Here is a 23,817-nt window from a genome sequence, read left to right on the forward strand (position 1 = left end):
ATATTTGCAATATGTATTGCAATTGTTTGTAGGATTTTAATTATAACTAACACTATTTCTTAATTAATATTTAATATATATCTATATATTGATATATTCTAAATTATATTCAATATTGAGTAAAGTTTATGCTATTAACTATTTATGTAAATACTAATTGGAAGAAAGTGATTTAACATAATTAATTCATAGATATTTAATCTAACCTAATATTAGACTTGATATAAATTTAAACATTAATTTAATATTAGAAAAATGAAAAAAAAAAAGCTTTGTAGCTTGGTAACCTCCTTGTAGGTGAATTCACGGGATGAAGATGAGTTTATTTGTCCAGAATTTTTAAATTTTGGTTAACTAAAAATTAGATTGTTTTTATGATATATAATGGTATATTTTAAGAATTAAAGAAAATACAAGAAAAGCCGACAGGGCCCACCGATGGAGTCTTTTTAGGGCTTCCGTATCAATTGGGCAGTCTTTTCCTTTCATTCGGCGGCAAAAAACTTACTTATTTGGATTGTGTTGTGGTTATTTAGCTCATTTCTATTCTCTAGCTCTACACCGCTTCATACTCGATTGCAAAAAGTGAAGGTGAAGAAAGCCTAGGAATTCCAGGTTGGTCGCAGAAATCTGTTCCTCTGATACCGTCTCTAATCAATATTGCTCTTCTCATGCATTTCCTCTTTTCGATATTCTTCTAATGCGTATTCGTCTTATATCTAGTTGTTTGAGTTCATTGAGACCGAAAGATCCTGGGGTTGTTCTGTGAGGTCTTGTTCTTCCAGTGACTGTAAGCAACTTGCTTTTTTTTCTTCGAAAAACCCCTCCACCACGATTTTTGGAAGAGGTCTTCATTATTGTTATTTGTTTGGTGTCTTTTAAATTTGTCCACCAGTCATTTTGTTGAAATCTTGACTTGATTGAAATACGGACTCGATCTTTCATTTCTTTCGTTATCAAGCTTCAATCTTTAGGGGTTAGAAATTCCTTATAAAATCCATTAGAAGCTTTTTCAGTTTATCTCGTGAAACGTTTGGTGTCTTTTGAAATTTTCAACCTTTCTATTTTATTAGAACTTGATTGCAATGTGGAGCGCACTTCCACAGCTTTTATCTGCAGAAAAAAAGTAGCAACCTGTTAGAAATGAGAACTATTCTAGTTTGATAACATACCAGTATTCCTCACATTGCTTTTATTTTTTGTTCGTCTTTAAAAGGATGCAAACTTACAGCGGGTCGGTTATGGATACTTTACGCCAGTCGATTTGGAGTAGAAATTCTTCATTTCCTTCCAATACAAACAGTGGCCTTCGATCTCAGGGAAGGCAGAAATATCTAAAATTTTGTAAATCTTCTTATGGTGACGCAAGCTTGGTGACAGGAAAGCCGCCCTCATCTGTACCTCTTCCTATCCTGGACTACGAAGGTAATTTGACATGTACAGAGAATTTTTTAATTTTTTTCCTTTCTTTTAATAGGTTACTTTGAATTGGCCGTGAAGCTCTTTGACAACAGGACTTACTCAAATCTATTGACTAGAGTTCGACTGTTCAACTGATATGTCTTTTGCTTCAATTTGTTAAGAGGAGTTTACACGTTAGGCATTTCACAGTTTGTAATTTGAACATCTCTATTACAGTAACAAATCTACTCTTTAACTTGTTCATGTTTTACTAATGGTTAACTGCAAAAGATTTAGGATCACCGGGCATCTCATGGGTGGCCTTCTATATGTTGTTCTTAGGTGATGGAAGTAGTATGAAGGACAAAAGTCTGAGTGAAACAGATATTGAAGTGCATGCAATAATTGGCAAAGAAAAACATCGACAGTTTCAGTGTTTGGAGCTCATTGCTTCTGAAAACTTTACTTCTCGAGCTGTTATGGAAGCTGTTGGATCCTGCCTCACAAACAAATATTCGGAAGGATTACCTGGGAAAAGGTATGATTGTGGCAGTTCCAGCTTTTTGCATACGATTTTCAGTATTACTTTTTTCTGTTCTGAATCTCATGAAGTATTTTATTGAATTTATTTTTGCAGGTATTATGGTGGCAATGAATTCATTGATCAGCTTGAGATTCTATGTCAGGAGAGGGCTCTGTCTGCATTCCATCTAGATGGGAAGAAATGGGGTGTGAATGTTCAACCTTTGTCGGGGTCTCCAGCAAATTTTGCTGTTTACACTGCACTTCTTAAGCCACATGACCGGATAATGGTGAGTTTAAGACTTGAAATTTATTTTGTTGTCATTTGCTTGTTCAAAATACTTTAATTTTCTTCTTTCTTTTGGGTTTACTTTTTCAACTCTTTGTCATCTAATCCTCCGTATTATATGTGCTTTTATATTAAATTTATCTTTAACTTGATTAGGGTCTGGACTTGCCTCATGGTGGGCACTTGTCTCATGGGTTCATGACTCCTAAAAGACGTGTGTCTGCAACATCAATCTATTTTGAGTCTATGCCTTATCGACTCGATGAAAATACAGGTAAATCCTTGAAAAGCCCGATATAAAGCTCTTGATAGATCAAATCTGGAGAAAAAAAAGGATCTGCTTCTGATATAGTCTAGTACATCAGTATCTCTCTCTGCTTGTTTAAATAAAAATTCTTCATTCATCTTGCAAATAGGTCTTATTGATTATGATATGCTTGAGAAAACTGCTGCTCTGTTTCGACCAAAGCTTATCATTGTTGGTGCTAGTGCATATCCTCGTGATTTTGATTACCCACGCATGAGGAAGGTACTTGTCTTGTGTGATAATATATATTGCAATTAATACTCATTAAGCTACATAGACAGTTCAACATTTTGAGTTCATGTCTATTTGATCTCATGTGTTACAATTTGGAAGGTTGCTGATGCTGCTGGTGCTTTTCTTATGATGGATATGGCACACATAAGTGGGCTGGTTGCTGCCTCGGTGCTTTTTGATCCTTTTGAGTACTGTGATGTTGTCACTACAACCACTCACAAGGTACATAATTAATTTTCAATTGCTAGAGTCACTCTTGGACTGTGTTGCATTATCAATTATTTGTGAAGGTTTTCAATTCAATTTTGGTATACAAGGAATATAATTATGCAGTTAGCTCACTACATACACTTAGCAGAAGAGGAATATTCTCTATATACCTAGCAGAAGAGGAATATTCTCTATATTTGTAAATATGTCTGTGGAAAATTCTCCTACACTGGATTTTTATGTTTCTGATCTTCCAAAAGTTTATAATTATTCAGAGGAGGAAAAATTGAGTAAAAACAAATTGTAGCAGTGTTTAGCTTCAGGTAGTGTTAGATTACATGGGATAATTTTGTGCCTTAATCTGTTCCATGAATTTGCTTTTTCTTTCAATTATTCTATCTTTAAAGATCATCTAGACGTAGCCTGACTTGTAAAGGCAATATTTTCAGTCACTCCGAGGTCCCAGGGGTGGCATGATCTTTTACAAGAAGGATCCTGTTCTGGGAGTTGACTTGGAAACTGCCATTAACAATGCTGTCTTTCCTGGTTTACAGGTTAGCCGGAGAACTATGTACTTTTTTCATCTATTTCTTTCTTAATTTTTTATGTTGCTATGGGTGGCTTTGACACTAAAATTTGAATACAGGGGGGGCCACATAACCACACCATTGCAGGGCTTGCAGTTTGTTTAAAACAAGCTCAATTTCCTGAATTTAAGCTCTATCAAGAACAGGTATTTCCTTTTATTATAGAATTTCCAATTTACTTCATCTTCCAGATTTTGCAACCTACTGTTTTTAACATTTGTTTGTTGTGTGTGGGTGGTTGTTTCAGGTTCTTTCAAATTGCAAGGCTCTTGCGAGTCGATTGCTGGAATTAGGATACAAGCTAGTTTCTGGTGGAACAGACAATCACCTTGTATTGGTGGACCTACGACCAGTGGTGAGCTTTTGATCTCCTTTTCCATTCTTGGCTCCCCAACTCTAATGGTCGAACAATTTTCTAGTGTCTTGTCAAATGTTCTATGGTGATTCAAATATTAATGAGCTACTTAAGAAGTGTTTTCTCGTGAATTGATTATTTAGTTCTCTGTATGATTCATATAAGTGTTTTCACTAATATGCTGTTTAATTGTCCTTTCCCAATGTAATGATTTTTTTTAATGTTTTTTATCTTGTTAATACCACTAACTTCTTTGTAGTAAGAAGCTGTCGTTCTCTTAGTACAACTGTCAAAAGGAAAGTGCTGAGCAGACTTCTGTTTAAGTTTGCATGTTTTTTAATTAATTGGTTGTGTTTGTAACTTGACTAAGTAGATCCATGTACCAAAAGACTTATGGGCCTTGATTTTCTGCTGAAAGATTCAGTTTGTCTGTCGATATAAAAAGTGCATTTCTTTTTGGAGTTGCATTTTTCAAAATATTGTTTCCTTGGCCTTGATATTTCATAAAATGCTGAAAAAGGGCATTGATGGTGCTCGAGTGGAGAAAATCTTGGATATGAGTTCCATAACTCTCAACAAGAACTCTGTGCCAGGTGAGTTGATCGCTGCACATTCTCTTTCATTTTTCTTTTTATTTCTCCCATAATCATTGATTTCAGTGGTTTCTTGAATGATGGTACTTTGAAGGCGACAAAAGTGCATTGGTCCCTGGCGGTATTCGAATTGGAGCCCCAGCTATGACAACCAGAGACCTTAAAGAGAAGGATTTTCTATCCACAGCAGACTTCATTCATGAGGGTGTGCAGATTGCTTTGGAGGCAAAGAGTCTTGTCAAGGGAACAAAGCTCAAAGATTTCATGGATTATGTAGAATCTCCCGAGTTCCCTCTCCTAGCAAAGATTTCCGATCTGAAGTGGAGAGTTGAAGAATTCGCTAGCCAATTTCCTCTGCCTGGAGTATAGAGTGGATGTGATGATCTCATCTCTACCGAATCAAATCAATCCAAACAAAAGGGGAAGGAAGAATGGATGATGAGAATTGGGGTTAGTAATCGGTCTCCTATATATGTTTTGTAATGTTATATAGTTAACAGAGTAATATTGGTAAAAAAAAAGAGAGACTTGGAATGATATCAGCGTATTTCTTCACTTGACAAACAGCATAAGAGCCGGGATGGGAGTATGATTGATTATTCACCTCCTGCAATGCCTCTTTTACTACAACTTCTATATCAATGTATGTATCTAGTTCAAAAGCTATTGCTTATTTCAAATGCATACAAGTACTCTTGTGCCCAGCAATCACCATCATTCTAGTGTTTTCACTAATATGGTTATCTGAAATATTTTGTGCAAAATGATGAGAATTTTATCAAGCAGAAAACAGAATGTCATGATTCTAATTATAGAGGAAAAAATAGACAACCATTAAATCCATGGTAAGAACCCACAACCCAAACATTGATTTCTAATTGAAGCTCCAATGTATTTGATACATACATTTGTGCTTTTCTAGATGACAACATCTGTAAAACCAAAAATTATGATTATGTAATTTGTTAAAAGCAATAACTCTTAGGGACTACCCTCCTTGGGGAAACAAAAAAGAGTTATAGAAAAGTTAGAACATGTTTAATGCAATTGGTCAAATTTAAGATTGGAATTAAACTAAATATGTGGATAACTCGTGTTAACATGTTTATACAAAAATTGATTCTTATTGAGCAACAACCACATTATCTAAAAAAGAAAAAATGTAGCAAAAATAAACCAAGAAAATTTAAATTCATTGGCCTTAAAAAGAAAGAGTTGGAAACATTTCATACAATTGTATATCAATTTGGATATAAACAAAAGCAAAAACAATAAGTGTGGAGAATCCGTACCCAATTTCTTATATAAGAATCAATCTATTGAGTAACAAACACAAAAATAGGTAGCAAAATGAATTGTTGAAGAACAGATATTGAAGAGTCTAACATGACACTCATAGTAAGAATTCTCACTAGAGTTAAAATTAATATGATGGAGTCTTATAGGAGTCTCACAAAAGAGTTTTAGATAAAGGTGTTTTAGTTATGTTAATCTTCTATTTATGTTCAGCTATTTAATTGTTTTAGGACTTGTCTTTTAGTGTTTAACTTTGGGTGTAACTGGGATAAGGGTAATTTAATTGTAATTTGATTATATTTGTTTCCTCTATTATAAATAGAGACTCATTGTATTCAAATTATAACAAGTAAGTGAATTTTTTCCCTTTTCTAGAAATTCAATATGGTATCAGAGCAGGTTTTGCGAGTTTACTCGGTCAACCAATAAAGATAATGTAATCCTTTTTTATTTATCATCTCTAGTAGTTGAGGTTCGTATTCTATCTTTTTTCTTTCTTTCCAATCCTAAGTTGTTTTTTTAGTGTTCCACCTTTGTAACGAGTTTTTTATATTTCAATATATTTATGAAAAGATCTCTGAGTCTACTTTCCATTTTTTTTTTTTTTTTTTATCAATCAGAGTTTTCTACAAAGAGAAATCGATATTTAAAATAGCAAAGGTTAGACTACAAGAGAGGTTAGAGTAGTAGTAGAAAACTTTAAATTTTGAGTCATTTTATACTATAAAAAATGAGACTTTATATGAAGAATTATATATCAAAAGAAAGATATATAAGTATATTTTCTTACCTATCCAACCAATTCTCAGTCCGAGTTTTTTAGAGGGAGATATCAATCTAGAAGAGTCAATGGTCATGCTGGCTAAAGAAGAAGGAGTATTTTGTTCGATCATATTAAAAAATCCGAAATTTATTAGATTCTTTCTCTCGTAATAAATATATTTTATGAAGAAAAGTTATATTTGGATGAAAGGTATCGAAGTCTAGTTTCATAAGGAGAAAATTTTATGTCAATCTGATCTATATTTAAATAAATATTCGTATTGGGGTCGGCTAGGGTCAAACTACTAAATGAAGAATTTCAAGAGGTCATAAAAGATTCAAGAATGAAGGTTTTTTTTTATGCCAAATTAGGTATCAATTTAAATATATTTGAGTCTAGTTTCTAGTCCAATAATCTGTTTATGATTTTGAGTTATATTTTTGGAGATATTGATATCAGAACTATCAATGGTCAGTTTTGCTAAAATATTTTTTCATATTTTCTCTCTTATTATCTCTCCATGCATTGACGTGAATTGAGTTTCATTTTTTACTAAAATCTGAGTTTTTAGCCCAAATCTTCTTCTAATCAAAGAGTTTGGGTCAGACTTAATCACTCTATGATATGCTCATTCAAGGTTTGCAATATCTTGCTTTGATGTTTGCAACACGGGAGATTAACATCAATGAAGGCCAAGAAATTAGCTCCCAATCTTTCATCTAACTGGGGAGAACAGTAGAAATAATCTTTACAATCGTCGTTTCGTCATTTCCATCATAACAATGGAAACGACCTACTTATTTAAGTTCCTGCTGAAACCGTCCGAACCCATATCGAGCAAATCTTAAAAGCAAGCAACTTAGAGTTCAGTGGAAACAAAGTTGAATTTAGAATAATCTTTATACGGGTTTTGTGACAATCAGGCCTTAACTAAGCTCGTCAATGGCGGTAAAAATTGTAGAAAACTTTGCTCAGAGCAGAAAATTTACAGTTCTTGAGTTGTCCCTGTGTTTTTTTTTTTTTGGTCAGATTGGCACTTTAGAAGCAAATATTACAGCTCCGCTTAAGAACTAATCAACTCAAGGCCTCTCCCCAATTATCCAAATAGAGACTAGACAATTTCAAATTTGACTGAAGTTCAAGTATGATTCGATCGTCCTGCACAAGTGATGTTAGCTACAAACCCAGAATAAGAAGATTTTTCCAAGCTCATCATTTAATGTGTAATTAAATCCCCGGCTGAATGTTCTCATCTTTTTTCTTTTAGACGCAACATTTGTCTCCTTTCTCTGAACATCTTATAATATTTAAGATATGAAAGTCAAAACTTTTTTAGTTCGACGAGAAAAGCTCAACTGTCTTCAACTCAATTTTGTACTGATATGACATCTGGGTGATTATTTTGAGCAAAAATTTGCACCCATGTTCGATTCAAGCCGTCATAATCTGTAATGGCTTCGAATCTTGATCTTTTGTATTTTCTTTTGCAAACTTGGGAGGCTTCAGTTAATGGCTGCCTGCCATGTGTGCCCAAGTGATGCTTGTCTACTGATTCGCATTGTTCCGAGTTCGTAGCAAGAAGAATAAACAAAAGGAAAGAGACGATAAGAAAAGCGTTAATGTTTATGTACAACGCAAGCACTTCGCTGCAAATCTGTCAAAAAAAAGAAAAGAATGGAAACCTATGTACATCACGCATGTTTAACAGTCTATGTAATCAGTTCCCTTCTTCCCTCTGTTTTCTTCCTATCGGCAAACCAGTTAAAAATGGCTGTGGAGGATTCCCCCATTCTCAAAATCTCACCAGATCTTCCGCAAAGAGAAAAGAAATCCTCTCCACCATCCAAGAATCTCCACCCCCTTCTTCTCAGTTTGTTGCGGCAGCAACATAGACCTGCACATAGGGCAAGTAACCTGGCCCTGATCCACCCACTTATCCAAGCACCCGGAATGGAAAACATGGGAGCAATTTCCTAGCTCCCTGATCTTGTGCCTCTCCTTCACGCAGCTCAAACAGACGGCACAAACCGGTCCCTCCTCCTGGCACGCTCCTTCCCCAGACCATCTAACGAAATCTGAAAATTCTACAATAGGAAGCCTCTTCTTGATCTCCTGGGGCGTGATAGATACAGAAGGCGACTGGGTATCAGCCAGCGAGCGACGAATCCCATGTGGCTCCCAATTCGTGCTCACATCAGTCGGATCGAAAAGACCCAGATAGAAGAAGGCCAGCCTAACCATGAGCTTTATATGGATCCACAAGTCGGCAAGCTCTACCAGCGGTTTAGGCACTGTAACCCTGTAACAAATTGAAGGAAAACCCATGAAGATGAGAAAGAGGACGGCGAGGGAGAAGGAAGAGGAGAAATAGTGGGAGGTTTGGTGGGTAGTGTCAAGGAAGATAGCTGAGCCAGGTCTCGTATTTATAGCCAACTTCGTTGTAGTACACGTGGGACCATTTGGGGATAAAAATATTCTCAAAATGTGAAAGAAAGAAAACTTATCTTGACCGTTCAAATGAGTCCAAACTCAGTAACAACGCTGGCCAACCAAAAAATTAGGTAAAAGCTATCCAAGAAGAGGAATTGAATTCCTTGTCTTTTCTATCTCGCCACTAAAAATTATAAAAGAATCTGGCCCACCCACGGGTGGCCACGTTACAGGAATTACATTTCTTTTATTACTAACCAACACGCTTTCTCGGCTGTTGGCGACGCTTCTGTTCACACGTCACGTGGGTCACACGTATGGCTTGCTTTACTTTTGAAATGCTTAAACTTGGGTCCCGCACAGGCCTCGTGAGGTGTGCTGACGCAGTCAACAGTCGTGTGGTCCCTACTGGGTTGTTGTTTTTGGCACTGCCATCAATCGTCTAGCCTCAAAGGGCGCAAACTTCTTGGAGGAACCCGATTGTGGGCTTTAATTATGGGCCCAAGAGAAATTGACCGTGGACGCGCAAGGCCGGGGTGGATAGACTAGCTACGCAACTTATATCCAGATAGGTCAAGTGGGCCCAGCGTTATGACGAAATATACAAAGAGCATAGTGGTGGAAAATGGTCGCGCTCTGCATTTATTAAGGACTTGGACAGGGAAAAGGATTTCCAAGATAAAAAAGAAATTACTCTTCAAGAAAAAGGAAGATATCACGGATTTGGAGGCTTTCGGCTTTCAGGATTGGTGTTTGAGAAAAAGGGAAGACAAGATGCATTATTTTCGAGCTTCGTAATCTGTTTTGTAATTTCATTATCGTTCCATATAGTAATCCCATCTCTGCTTCGTCCCCACGTATCCAAGCTTCTTCCTTGTAAAAAAGTATATTTATTAGGAATTAATATTTAATACAATTGGATTCTACCCTTCTTCCTCGGATGAGGCTGCCGCTGCCATCTTCACCTGAGGGGATTTGTCTCCTCACTAAAAATATGGGGAACAAGTGTGAGGGTGGCTGCCATCTTTAAGGCAGATTCGTTCCTTTACTATGATTAAGAACTTACGAGAGAGTCTCAGATTTCCTGATTTTTGTTTTTCTTCTTTTCTTTTAATGAGAGAGCTGAGAAGTAAGACTTATCGGATCAGAAGAAGCGTAGAATCCAATTCTACTAATAATGCGGTGTTTTTTTCCTGGAAAGGTGCATGCACGCCTAAAATGTAGGCAACATATCCAACCGATAACGGTGGCAGTGGGTGGCGGACCACCGCCCTCAGCCGCCCTCCTTTTCCGAAACTGACAGAAAATGTCAAAACACATGACGCATCACATAATACAAAACCAAATCACCCTCTCGTTGTTGTTCTCATCCTGCATTAAGCGCTAAACGTCTCTCATCGTCATCAGGATAGTGCTTCGGGTGATTATTAAATAAAAAAACACGATGTCGGATTAAATAAACGTTTCTCCTGTTCCCCTCAGTTGATTTCATAACCATAGCGAAATCCGAGGCATTATTTGTTAGAAAATTGGGGTGATGATATTCTGCTTTCCTCTCTTTGAAAAGACGGTAGGGAGAGAATTACTGACTCACACGCCCGCATTCTCGTCCAAAGAAAGGCCGTCACATAATTCCCCCAGCAGTTTCGTAAACGACCCATATTAGTTTTTAACGCAATTTGTCGAATACTAGTTTTGCATCGTGAAAGGAAAAAACGACGGATATCTGCTGTGCAAGATTGCATGTGGAGATAGAAACAATCTTTTACTACACACCCCTTCTGCTTCCAGACGATTGACGTTCTGGGTATTAACATCTACTAATAGTCAGTACACGGATATAATCCCTCTCGTTTTCGAGGATCTATGAGTGGTTGCTACTTGAAACCATCCTTTCATATGCACCGTTTCATCATAAGTAGATTTAGAAGTACAAATGGCTGTATGAGCGTGAGTACCCGCAGATTTGGGCCACCGTCGACGAGGATTGTAGTGAAAGTAATCTGATCACATACCAGTCATTGTACACAATCTGCAAGAGAGTTTTCAAAGGTTTAAACACAGAACAACATAAGCTACTTAAATCATTTGATGTTACATCATCAGACAATCACTGTTCATGCAAGCTCCCATATCTACTATGCGTTGACATGACTACTAATCAGTAAAGAGTTCTTCCACATTGTGCCAGACAAACAAGAAGCAGCAGCCAATTTTCCAAACAAGTTCTGTCATGAACATCATTAAATGTTCTGTTTTTGTTGATGACAGTGTTCAATCGGGTTGGAATCCTATTGAATATTTATACCCACATTCTATGTGACTCAAAATCTTTCTATATGATTGTATTGAGATCACGGATTAAGGCACTCTAACTCAATAACATGATAAAGAAGGGTTCAAGTCTTGGTTCTGTTACTTCGGTCACCCAGAGTATCTCTGAATTGTCCCAAAGCCCAAGCTTGGACAAGACACAACAGATTTATAGCTTCCAAAAGCTTCTATGCAAGAAGTTAGCAGCCAGTGGAACATTTGATCCAATTAAATTGATCACACAGTTTGGCAAGTTGACCTGGGTACATTAACAGTAATCTTTATTGCATTGCCAAAAATCCACCATAGAGATACAACAAGCACAAAGTTGCTTGATGAAGTTGCCCAATCTCCTCCTTGACAAACAATTGAACCATGCTCTCTGTTGGACAAATCTGTCTATTCGCAAAACTAATAACTGATTTCAGAAATTTCCATGACGCATTACCGTGTAAAAGCGGACAGCATACTTGGAAATATTTCCGTTATGTAACTTCCACCTCTTGCCTATTTAAGGAGCAATTGTAAGCATGGCTATTTTTTTATTTTTTTATTTTGAATGGTAACCATGAATATATTTCTGCATCCTAAAACCTTAGTATCAAATTTGATGTTTTTGCAATTAAGAAAATGCCTTAAAAAAATGCAAAAGAAAACAAGAGGTCATGAGCTATGATACAGAGACATCTGCTCCATGTATGAACTGTGTCAAGTGCGAATTCCTCTACAGCAGACAAATGCTAGCAAATCATTGCTCAAGGTACGTTTTTTACCCCTAAAACTACAATAGGCAATTGATTTTATTGTAAATATAAATTGAACTTTTTATGAAGAATATATAGTAAATGGTAGGCACCATGTAACTTTAACCACTGAAATGTTTTATATTGGTTGTTGATATAAGCATCCAGGAGCATTATGGTCATTTGACCGTATATATGTTTCCCCTCATAGGTCAGATGTCTTTACATAATGATTAGACTCAGGTTAGTACTGTTTTTATGCAATTCTGATATGTAATTAGTGAGTTATGAGGTGTTTAGAAATGAGGGGTATTTTAGACAGTTATGTAATATCATTAAGTGACTAAATAAAACGAGGTTAGTGGTTAAGCTTGACCCCTAATAATTGCTGGTGTCTCTTGAACAGCTTTCGTCCTACTGTTCTCCTCCTCTCCTTCTCTGCCTCACACTCAACAATCTTCAACTTCTACATTGGTAAAGTTGTAGATGGTAGAATAGAGAATTGCTAGTTGATAATGTATTTTTTTATGTTGTAAACCCAATGAGGGAAAAAAGGATCATTTGAAACAATTTCAGCAAGTGAACAGCCAATCAGTTACTGTCCCAAAATAACTAGAAAATGTTCGGAGGCCTTTTTCCAACAAATAACTGTATTATTTTTTTTTACACTAATCTGTGTTAGATTATATTCCCATTAATGCTCCCCCTCATGTCCAGCCTTACACATGAACAACAAAATTGGGTTACAATACTGCTCATCTCAATCATTACCTTCCACTGTACTCACTGTTACTAGAGTCCATTTTCCTAAACTTGGGACAATATTAATCTCCTGCTGTGTGGGTTACATTGTCTGGAGTCTATGGAAAGAGAGAAACAACAGAAAATTTAATCGAAAATTTCTTCCCTGGAAAATTTTATGCTATAGAATCATTGGGCAAGTATCCTCTAGGGTCCTCATGCGGAAGGAATTTCAGAACTTAAAAGGATCAAATTTGCGTGAAAACTGGCGTCTCATTGCGGAAATGTCTTTCCCGTTGCTCCCTCCTCCTATGACAATTTGGTCTCCACCCCCATTGGGACTTCAAATTAAACTTTGACGGAAGTGCGTTTGGTTCCCTGGGGCCGGCTGGATTTGGTGGAGTCATTCATGACAAAAAAGGGAATCTTCTTTTATCATATGCTGGATCGATTGATATATCTGATTCAACCAGTGCTGAGCTACATGGGTTGTACAATGGGCTAAAACTCTTCAAGCAAAAGATGGAGGGCCCTCTGTGTTGAAAGCGATTCAAAAGTTGTTATCAATTGGCGTATAGATTCTTCAAAACCTCCTTGGCAGTATTGGGAATTATTTGAGGATATTTGTACTTTAGTTACCCAACTGCATCGTAAATGGAATTATATTCTTAGATCTGCTAATCATTTAGCAGATAATCAGGTTAAACAAGGCGTTTCCCTCCAACAGTTTGTTGTGGAGGAAGGCTTTCTTAGCTAGGTATGTATACTTTCCTCATCTTGCAATATATATTCACACCTTATTTCAAAAAAAAAAAAAAAAATTTGAGATGCTGACAACACAATCTGAACCAAACTAAATGGGGCATGAAGTATGGGCATTCAATCTTTTCAGCAGTAAAGAGATGTTTTTGAGGGACATAGTGCAAACAAAGTGGAAGCTGCTTAGCAACGGCAATTGTATTCAAGCTATTCAAGTATTCAAATGTTAACCCGGCACATGTACAATCAGACAACAAATATTCAAGCTCCTACTTCAAGCATGATGCAAGTTGTTGCTGATTTTTGTTTTTTGATGACAATGAGAAAACTGATTCCATTAAGATACTCCTAGGGAAGAGATAATACAAAATGTTTTTTATTAAACAAAGATCTAATGGTACAACTAACATGGCAGTATGGAAAAAAAGAAGAAGAAAAACAAGCCAAAAGAAACTCAAAGAAGTAGAGTAATAGCGACAGCAAGTTGCTGAATAGTCACCCTTTCCCTTGCCAAAGCATCCACTGCACTACCAGAGCACCTGGTAGTATAGGACCAAGTGGTGTCCAGGACTTTACAAATATGCCTTCAATTCTACTAATGAAAACTAGGAATCGACCGGAGCCCAACTAATAACCACAGTAGATTCACTTTCCATCGAAAGTTGCTGCTGGAATTGAATCTAAGAAAGGCTATAACAGATGTGGAAGCCTTTGAAGCCCAATCTTCTTACTGTCCTGGATGCCACACTTGTTGATGATAGTTTCTTTTATATGGCCAGTCTAATAATAATTATAAAGATAGTTTTCTGGAATGTTGATTACTATTAAGTTGGGTCCAAGGCCCATCCCAAAATGACCAACTTAGGAAACCTCTTTCTCAACTAATAAACTCAAGATCTTTGTACTCACTAATCCATGTGGGACTATTCCTTAACACTCCCCCTCACATGTAAACCCACTTTTGTGGTTCTACAAGTGGATAATTTTAGGTGCAAGCCCTTTTTGTGGCTCTACAAGGGGATAGTTTAAGTACAGGTCCTCTTTTGTGGCTCTACAAGTGGATAATTTAGGTGTAGGCCCTCTTTTTTGGATCTACAAGTGGATAGTTTAAGTGTAGGCTCACATATGAGTACCTGCTTTGATACTATGTTAAGTTGGGTCCAAGGCCCATCCCAAAATGACAAGCAAACTTAGGAAAACTTCTTTCTCAACTAATAAACTCAAAATTTTTGTACTCACTAATCCATGTGGGACTATTCCTTAACAATTACATATATACAAAATCATTTCCTTGCAAAACTTGAACTCAAAACCTCATGCTAGAAACCCCTGATCCCCCTAATGACCAATGAGCCAAAGGCTCAATCCACCAAAAAATATATATTTACTCTTAAAAAAACAGAAAGAAAAAAAGTTAATTGAGACCAGTAACCCGAAGGGTAACCTTGTCCATTGTAGAAAATTTATTGTTAAATCTGTGGTCGTTTCTCTCAAGCCATAAGCCCCAAGGAATGTGAGCAATGCATGCCGAGAGGAGCTTTTTGCCTAGACCTGAAATCTGAGTGCCTTTGCTCGTGGCTAGCATTAGAGAGATCACACGGAATTAGATTCCAATTTCGCCGAGCAGTTTGGTCCAACCTTCCATGCAAATTGGCATTGCAGAATAAGGTGATCAATTGTTTCATCCTCCAGGACGCAAAAAGGGAAGACAATGTCCGAGTTCATGTTTCCTTTGTGCCTTAGCCAGAGATTGGTAGCTGTAAGAATCTTCTTGCAAAGGGCCAGACAAATTCCAGGATATGGCTGCAGTGTGAACCTCAGATATATGACTTCTTCCCCTTTGATACTTGCAGGCTGAAGCAACTGTGAATTTGCCGTTGTCATCAGGGGTCCAAATCAGCTTGTCGTTTGCTTGACTTCTAAGCATTGTGAAGCACACAGTGGTTAGCAACTCATTGGCTGCAATTGGTTAACAACTCATTGCATTTTGACTTCTAGTCCTTTGTTTTCTGGCGTGAATTCAAGCAGTCATATAGACCAGAAATGCAAAGATCTACAATTTTTTTTTTTCAAATATGAACATAAGTCTAAAAGATGAAGGATGTCATATAGCAAAAAAACAAAAAACAAAAAAATCTTCAAATATCACCTAGGCAGAAATTTGTCGACCCAAAGCTTTTTTTTTTTTTTTGGGGGGGGGGGGGGGGGGGGCGTCATTTAACCAGAGACATAAATTCGGCTTGCCTTTTGAAATGGTTTTGGCACATTAACCTCTATACTAATGCTATTTGGAGACCTTTGGTTGCTATGAACCTTCGCTTGGATAGGAGATGGTGGATTAATGGTAGTGACCAACATTGTCTTTCACCTCTTTGGCGCTCCTTCTACCGTCTACTCAGCTCTTTTAGACCTAGGATCAATCAATATGCTGGCAATAGTGAAAAAATTCAATTCTGGTCCGATCGCTGGTGTAATGGCATGGATCTGAGCAGATTCTTTGCCCCATTGCTCCACATTTGTTCCTTGCAGAATGCCATGGTTGCTGACTTTTGGTCCTCCCTTGGATGTTGGAATTTTCATTTTCGGCGTGGGCTCTCTGATCCGGAGGGTATTTTAGCCTCCCAACTCTTATCTGACCTTCAAGATGTGGATATTTGGCCCACTACCTCGAATAAAATCATTTGGACACCCGACCCCAATGGAACATGTTCGGTCTCCTCCGCTTACTTGCTCATCACCGGCAGACTTGAACCTCAACCTCCTCATACTCTATCACCTGGAAGATATTGGCTCCTCCAAAGATTCAATTCTTTCTTTGGTGTGCCCTCCATGGCCAGATTATTATGGAGGATAATCTTAAAAGAAGAGGAAATTGTGCTCCTTGCAGCCTCTGTCCTCTATGCTCCCAGGTTGATGAAACTATCCCGCACCTGCTCTTACATTGTCATTTCTCTTGGAGAGTCTAGCCCCAGATCTTGCAGTGCATTGGCATTACTTTCTGTATGCCTGAGCAATTACCTGATGCTTGTTAATTCCTCCAACATATTTCCTTGCCCAAGTTGGTCACATGTTGGCCTCTGCCTACCTTGGACACATTCCTTGATTGCTTTGGCAGGAGAGGAGCAACATGCAGCTTAGCTCAAAATCCCACTCAACCAATGAGATCATTGATTCGATTGTTGGGCACATTTCAGTGTGGCTTCACACAAAGGATGCCTTCAGCACCTTCAGTGTTACCTTTTTGAGAACTATTGGCAATGCATCACTCAAATGGCAGGAAGTCGCCGTCCACTAGCATGTATTCCCTGGTCCCCCCTCCCCAAGGGGTTTTTAATCTAAACTTTGACAAAAGTGCTCGGGTAAACCGAGGCCCGACTGTGTTTGGAGGCGTTATCAGGGATGCCTCTGGTACTATTCTATTCTTCTATGCTGACTCAATGGACGATTCGGATTCTACTGCTACTGAACTCTTGGCTTTATACCATGGGCTAGCTACCTTTCACGACCATCTTCGAGGCCCCCTCATTGTTGAAGGTGATTCCAGTGTTGTCATCCACTGGTGCTCCATTGCTGCTACTTCACCTAGAAGACAATGGCATATTTATCACTGTGTTTCTGACCTTGAGGCCAACCTTGTATCTAGTCTCATGTTCCTCGTTCAGCCAATTCTTTGGCAGACGGTCTAACTAAACACGAGACCTCCCTCCCTGCTCTGGTTGTAATGGGAGGCCCTCTTATTATGTAATCTTTCTCTTGTTTAATATATTATCACTTTTCTCAAAAATAAAAATAAAAAATCGATAAGGTGGTGGTGCGTTTCCGCTCTATTTTGTTTTAGAATGCAAAACTTTTTTAGTTTCACTTAAACCCATTATTCCACTTTTTTTCCTTGAAAAAGCTGTACTATTGAACTAACAGATCTTGCAGTACATTTTTCTCTTAATCTTTTTCTGCTTCATGAAATTTGAATCTGGTGCAATAAGTCTTCAAAGTCAAACAGCAAAGCAAAGAGACCTTAACATCATTTGAAAGAAAACAGTTTGCTTTCCATAGCAAATAACTTAATTCATTTTAAAGCCTACATATACAGAGAAGGTGGAAGTAGACCCTCTCTATATGAAGACTGAACCTACCTAATATGGCAAAAAGTAATTGTATTGCTCCTAAATTGCATGAAATGAGTTTGATTCATCTATAGCTTTGTTTTAAATTATTCATAGCAATTTGAATCTCAAATATTTGATTAACCTTTGATCTTTTTTAAGCTTTTCAAACAAGTATAGCTAATGATATCAGCATTAATAGCACATCTCTCCATTTTAGCGTACTCAAAAGGCCATAAAAGCAAACAATAATCAGTAAAAAAGACAAAGATATGGTATCAATGTACACACTCAAGGCAAATGCAATTGCATAAATGTCCAAAGAAAGGCATACCTACTTTAGACTAGTTGTTTCCCTAACTGCAAATTTGGCCCTTATGAAGATAGCCCTGTAATATTCAATGACATAACGGTTTTATATAGCCCTGAAATATTCTGTTGATGCAACAGTTTTATCTTAACGGGAACACAGAGTGATTGGAACATCATTAAAAACTCACTTTCTTGGAGCATAGGTTACACCCTTTGACGTCCATGAGACTTTAACTCAAGAATTCACAGTAAGAAAGCCACCCCAGCATGGCGATTACCAACGGGTCATTAACAAAAACATAAGGCACCCTACTCCAGAAACTCACTACCTTGTGAAAAATATTTCTAAAATGTAAGTTTTGGAACTGTTTCATTCATAAATGACGAAGAGAATATGAATCGAATGATAAATTCAAACTGTGGACAAGTTGGCTCAACATGGGCAGATATGTAGTTGAAAACAAAACTATTTGACTTTCACCTGAGTGAGGAGTGAGAAATGGATAGACTTTCGACCTGCAATCCTAAGAATCAAAGGAGAATTGGACAAGCTGCGAATCCATGGTACCACTGACAGATGAGAAAAGTGTTGAATATTTCTTTAAAAAACATCATAAAGCTACACTGTAATCCATATTGGAATGTTATCAATTGTAGTGGAGAGCATGGAGAATTTCAGGCATTTTTCAGCATAGTCACAGCCTAGACTGACATAGAGAGGTCTCAACAATAGGCAACTTGCAGAAATTGTAAGATAGAATTTGCTCCAGATGGGAAAATGATCACAAGTATTGACAGCATAGTTTACAGTTCACTCCTTTCAAGCACTCAAGTCCAATCTACTCGTTCAGGTAATTCAGTAGTCCAAGTATCCAAAACAACCCAGGGGGAAAGACAAAGCAGCAAACACCGAAGGCACAATACCCAACTCATGTCTAGGAGAGGGAACTTGGACAAAGTACATAATAGATTGGTACACTATACTTCACACAAATTCGCAGTGTCTGGTAGCGTATTTCTTAGCAAAGCATTAGTAGTCTACGACGAGCGTATTACTAACCTCAGACTTTAAGCAGCTGCATCTTATTTCCGAAAGCAATCGCAATCCAATCCGGTTGCTTAGCTGACCATTGTAACTGATTAATTTCCGACCCGGCCGAATATGCCAAAATGGGATCAATCCCGCTCGGATCTGCCACAGTTGGAAGCTCCCAAATCAACGCCTGCGAATCATCCCCGGCAGAACATATGTGCCTGGAGCTCTGCGGGGACCAGGCGATGGCGTTCACGCTTGCCCGGTGCCTCTGCAGCTCCGCCACCGGCATCGTGGGCGACCGGATATCCAAAATGACCACCTTACTGTTGTCCATCAAAATAGTGGCCATGTACCTCAAATCTTGCTTGTTCCAGGCCAACCTAAGCAAAGGGGTCTCGGGTTGGGGGCTCTCGTAAATGATGGTGGAATGCTCCTTGTCCCTCAGATCGAAAATCCTGACCGACCCGTCAGCAGAAACCGAAGCAAAAACCCCAGCTTCCCCCCAGGCGATATCGTAGACCTCCTTGTCATGGGCGATCAACTGGGTCTCCACCGCTCCTCGTTCAATATCCCAGATTGTACAAGTGGTGTCGATGCTGGAGGTTCCAATCCGCCTGGGTTCGGCTTCGTTCCAATCGAAGGAGGTGAGAGGAGCGCAGAACTCCGAGGTCTTGCTGTTGTTGAGCACCGCGCGGGGCTCGACCGTGTTGTTGGGATGGATTTCCCAGAGGCGGAGGAAGTCTCCAGAGGAGGCAAGGAGGTCAGGGGATTTGGAGGAAGAAGGGTGGAACATGAGTTTGGTAGGGGGGTGAGGATGATCAAATGAGAGAGAGGGATTGGACACGAAGTTTTGGGTCTCCTCGTCGAAGACGACAATATCGACCTTGTTGGTGTATTCTTCCAAGAAACTGCCGATGGCGAGGCGGGGAGAACCGCTGGAGGAGGAGGACTCAGCCAGGGCATAGATGGGGAAAGGGGACTCGTGGGTAAACACGTTGGAAGCGGAGGGCTTAGGGTGGGAGTCCAGGGTTGAGCTCTCCATTGAAAGAGAGGAAGAAGTCACCCAGAGCTGAGAGATGAACAAGAAGTTTTGAAGGGTAGGTGGGTGTTATAGGAAGTACACAGGAGAAAGTGCGCAGCCGGCCCTGTGCTCTAGTGTCAAAGGATTAGACTTTTCCATGGGTATGAATGGCTGTCGAGTTGTCCGCTTAAAGGATTAGACTTTTCCATGGGTCTGATCGGCTCTCGAGTTGTCCGCTTCTTAAACTCGAGAATTAAGCGGTCCAGCGTCTCCGTGATTTAAAATTCTTCGTTTCAAATAAGGTCTATTTGATCTTCTCGCACCCCCCTCTCTCGTGCATCCTTATTTTCCTGTTTTTCTTCCTCTATCCCGCGTTTTCTGTCTCTGTCTCCCTACACCCTTGACGTCGTTGCTGACTTTCTTGTCACTGCTGCCTCTCTTCTCTCGGATTCTTGTTCCTATTCTTCCATGGACTTTAACGGTAGAAATATCCATCTTATTTTTTAATTTAATGATAAAATTTATCTTTTTATTTCCATAGTAAGTATAAACATTACAGTTAATTTTTTAATATAGCTATAGAAAGTGCAAAGATATCTATCAACGTAATTTTTTTCTAATAAAAAGAATTCTATGGGGAAGATTGGTAAAAGAAAATTGATTTTTAGATCAAAACAATCACCTATGTAATAACCTTTTTATACTCTAGTATTATAATTCACCAATTGGAGTTAAGCTATAAAATGAAGTACCTATGTGATCAAAGAAATCACATATTTCTCCCTTTCTTGACTTTTTCTTTTGCACTTCTTATAAGAGGATAAGAATCGCTTCATCAATAGAGCACTCTCTACATTTATGTCTCCTTTGATTTTTGTTCTCTTCCACGAGGAACTAGAGACTAGAATCCTTTGATGTTTAATCCATGAAGTCTACTCTCTACATTTATGCCTCCTTTGACTTTTGTTCTCTTCCACAAGGAACTAAAGACTAGAATCCTTTGATGTTTGATCCATGAAGTCTACTGTTCATTGGTAACTTCTTGCCCATTTGTTTTTTTATTTTTTAAGTATGTTCACTAGTGTCTTGAACTACCTTGATGCTTAACAATATGTTATGTCAATCAAATCATGTGAAAAATATCTTTTTTATTTTTTGTATATTTTCCTTTCCTTTATTTGTGTGAATCTTGTTTCTATTTTAACAAAATACATCAAATGGTTGAGGTCACTTCTAGATTATTAGATGTTTTTAAGGTCACTTCTAGATTATTAGATGTTTTTAAGGTCAATTCTGGATTATTAGATGTTTGTTGTCATCATGTTAAGCTTTATTTCATAGAAGCTCCATCTAGTCATCATCGGAAAATATGCTACCATGGTTTAGAATGTACAAATTTGGATTATTGGATATATATTAAGGTCAATTCTAGATTATTAGATGTACGTTAAGCTTTGCTTAGTAGAAGCTTTGTATAGTCATCTTTGAAATACATGTTGCCATGGTTTGCAATTTATAGGTTTTTGTGTTTGTTGTTATCTTAAACTTAAAACCGACGACATTCTTTACAATTAATAACAATGTTAAGGTAAACCTTGGACAACTAGATGTCTGTTGAAGTCAATTATGAGTTACTAGATGTTTGTTAAGGTCGATTATGGATTATTAGATGTCTCATACTATCATGTTAAGCTTTGTGTTATAGAATCTCTATCTAGTCGCCTTCGGAATACATGCTATTATGGTTTGGAGTTTACAAGTTATCGTGTTTGCAACTGTCTCAAACTCAAAAATAACTATTCTTTAAAAAACTTTTCCTCTTTTATTAGAACTCTTACTATAGCTGTCATTACAATTCATTTTATAAAATTTTGTCATAATCTATTTCATTTTCTTTAGTTTTTGGTTGAGAGAAGAATCTTTTTGGGTGAAGTTATAACAATTATCCATGTTTTAGTGGTAAGTTCTCCCCCCTTATTTGTTAATGGTTTATTGTTTAGTGTCTTTTAATGTCATGCTTTCCATTTAACTCCTCATGCACTGTTGAGTGATTGCCCTTGTTGATGTGGAACCCATGGTTTGATACTTTTCATTATTTTTGTGTTTTTCCTAAGCAGTAGACTTATTTTCCCTACCTAATTGGTTGCTAGCTACCCTCTGGTAGTGCTTCTTTGTCTATTTTGGTTATTGGTCTTGTTACTATTGCCCCAACTGTTACGATATGTTAAAATGTATATTAAATGTAATTTATGTTCATAATTGTTGTATAATTTGGGATATGTATATAGGGTTATTTGATTAGGCTTAATGGGATTAGGGGGTATTGTCTTGGGCCATTTTGTAACAGGAAAACCTAAAGGATAAATACTTAATGAAAAGGGGAAAATCCCCGACGAAAACAATTTTGGATTGATCCTTCGTGTGTTTCGTTTCGCCGTGAAACCAGAGAGCTACGCTCTCTCTTGTGGATGTTTGGACTGTTCCGTCAGTCCCTTGATCTTGTTTTGTCATGGTATCAGAGCTCTGAAGAGTAATCGTCCGACGTATTTTTATCCGACGAATTTTTTTCCTCTTCGCTTTCGGCATTGATTTTGGGCGCTGTTGGAAATACTTATCGGGTAGTTCAGTTGTCGGACAAGTTACGGGGGTTCCGTTGCCAGGAAGGGGGTTCTAGTCGAAAGGGGAAACGAACGGCAGATGGTTCTCGCCGGAAGGGGAAACGAAAGGGGTTGTCGAAAAGTATTTTTCGAGCACGAAAACGTTGTGGTTCCGTCGTCGAAAAAACTCCATCGGTGGTTTCATTGCCGGAGAAGCTACAACAGGAAGGGGGTTCTCACCGGGAAACTCGCCGGAAGGGGGAACGAAGGTAAGATTTTTTTTCTCCCGTGCGTTCGATTCGAGTGATTATTTGGCATATGGTTGTTTTGCAATTTGAGAACCTTTGGGGGCCGATTTGCAATTTCTGAAAGTTTGGGGGCCATTCTGGAATTTCTAAAGGTGTGAGGGTGCTTTTCAAATTTCTAATAGTTTGGGGGTCTAATTCGAATTACTATTAACCTGGGGGCAACTCTTGAATTTCTGTAAGTGTAGGGGTCTATTTGCAATTTTCGAAAAGTGGGGGTATATTTAGAATCTCTTATCTTGCGGGGGGTGCATTAGGAATTTTGCTAGATTCAATTTTATCATGTCAGCAGACAAGTCCGATTTTGCTCCTATTCTGTTCACGGGCAAGAACTACGGTACTTGGGTATTTCAGTTTCGGTTATTTGTTCAGGGAAGAGGTTTATTGGGTCATATTGATGGGAGTGATTCGGCACTTGGCGATGCTGACGCGTTGTCAAAATGGATCATCATGGATGCTATAGTCATGACTTGGATACTTGGATTTCTTGAGCCTCACCTAGTCCCAAATCTGAGGCCCTACAAAACTGTAGTCGATATGTGGAATTACCTCCACAAGGTTTATCGTCAAACTAGCACGGCCCGTCGATTTCAAGTTGAATATGAACTTGCAAATTTCACCCAAGGCAATCGTTCGATTGAAGAATATTTCTCGGGCTTCCAAAATCTGTGGGCTGACTACACTGACATTGTTTACGAGGATGTCCTTGCTGCTGCTCTCTCTGTTGTGCAAGCTGTACATGACACCAGTAAACGGGATCAATTCTTGATGAAGCTTCGTCCCGAGTTTGAGATTGCTCAATCACATCTGATGAATCGTCATCCGGTGTCGTCCCTAGATGCCTGTTTGAGTGAACTTCTCCGGGAGGAGCAGCGCCTTACTACTCAGGCTGGCATGGAA

General features: G+C 38.2%; 2 protein-coding genes and 1 pseudogene across 2 annotated transcripts; 1 reads left to right on the plus strand and 2 right to left on the minus strand.

The window, feature by feature from the left end:
• Window positions 1-509: 509 nt before the first annotated feature.
• LOC137949085 (serine hydroxymethyltransferase 3, chloroplastic) lies at window positions 510-5,178 on the plus strand. Its single transcript, XM_068795358.1, has 12 exons — window positions 510-615; window positions 1,217-1,425; window positions 1,744-1,939; window positions 2,039-2,213; window positions 2,369-2,486; window positions 2,629-2,741; window positions 2,853-2,975; window positions 3,413-3,517; window positions 3,610-3,696; window positions 3,798-3,905; window positions 4,426-4,498; window positions 4,593-5,178. Exons 2-12 carry the CDS (start codon window positions 1,218-1,220, stop codon window positions 4,865-4,867), a joined length of 1,581 nt encoding a protein of 526 aa, XP_068651459.1. The 5' UTR covers window positions 510-615; window position 1,217; the 3' UTR covers window positions 4,868-5,178.
• Window positions 5,179-8,141: 2,963 nt separating this feature from the next.
• On the minus strand, window positions 8,142-8,935 carry LOC137949019 (brassinosteroid-responsive RING protein 1-like; annotated as a pseudogene).
• A 1,779-nt stretch (window positions 8,936-10,714) lies between these two features.
• LOC137949086 (protein TRANSPARENT TESTA GLABRA 1) lies at window positions 10,715-20,132 on the minus strand. The gene is made up of 2 exons (XM_068795359.1): window positions 19,019-20,132; window positions 10,715-11,019 (listed from the first exon to the last, which is right to left on the minus strand). The coding sequence occupies exon 1, from the start codon at window positions 20,034-20,036 to the stop codon at window positions 19,020-19,022; it is 1,017 nt and encodes a 338-aa protein (XP_068651460.1). The 5' UTR covers window positions 20,037-20,132; the 3' UTR covers window positions 10,715-11,019; window position 19,019.
• Window positions 20,133-23,817: the final 3,685 nt, after the last annotated feature.

This window comes from Aristolochia californica, unplaced genomic scaffold (assembly GCF_029961685.1).
Source record: "Aristolochia californica isolate CCGP_79_NKW_82.1479 unplaced genomic scaffold, dmAriCali1.0.hap1 SCAF_13, whole genome shotgun sequence".
NCBI lineage: Eukaryota > Viridiplantae > Streptophyta > Magnoliopsida > Piperales > Aristolochiaceae > Aristolochia > Aristolochia californica.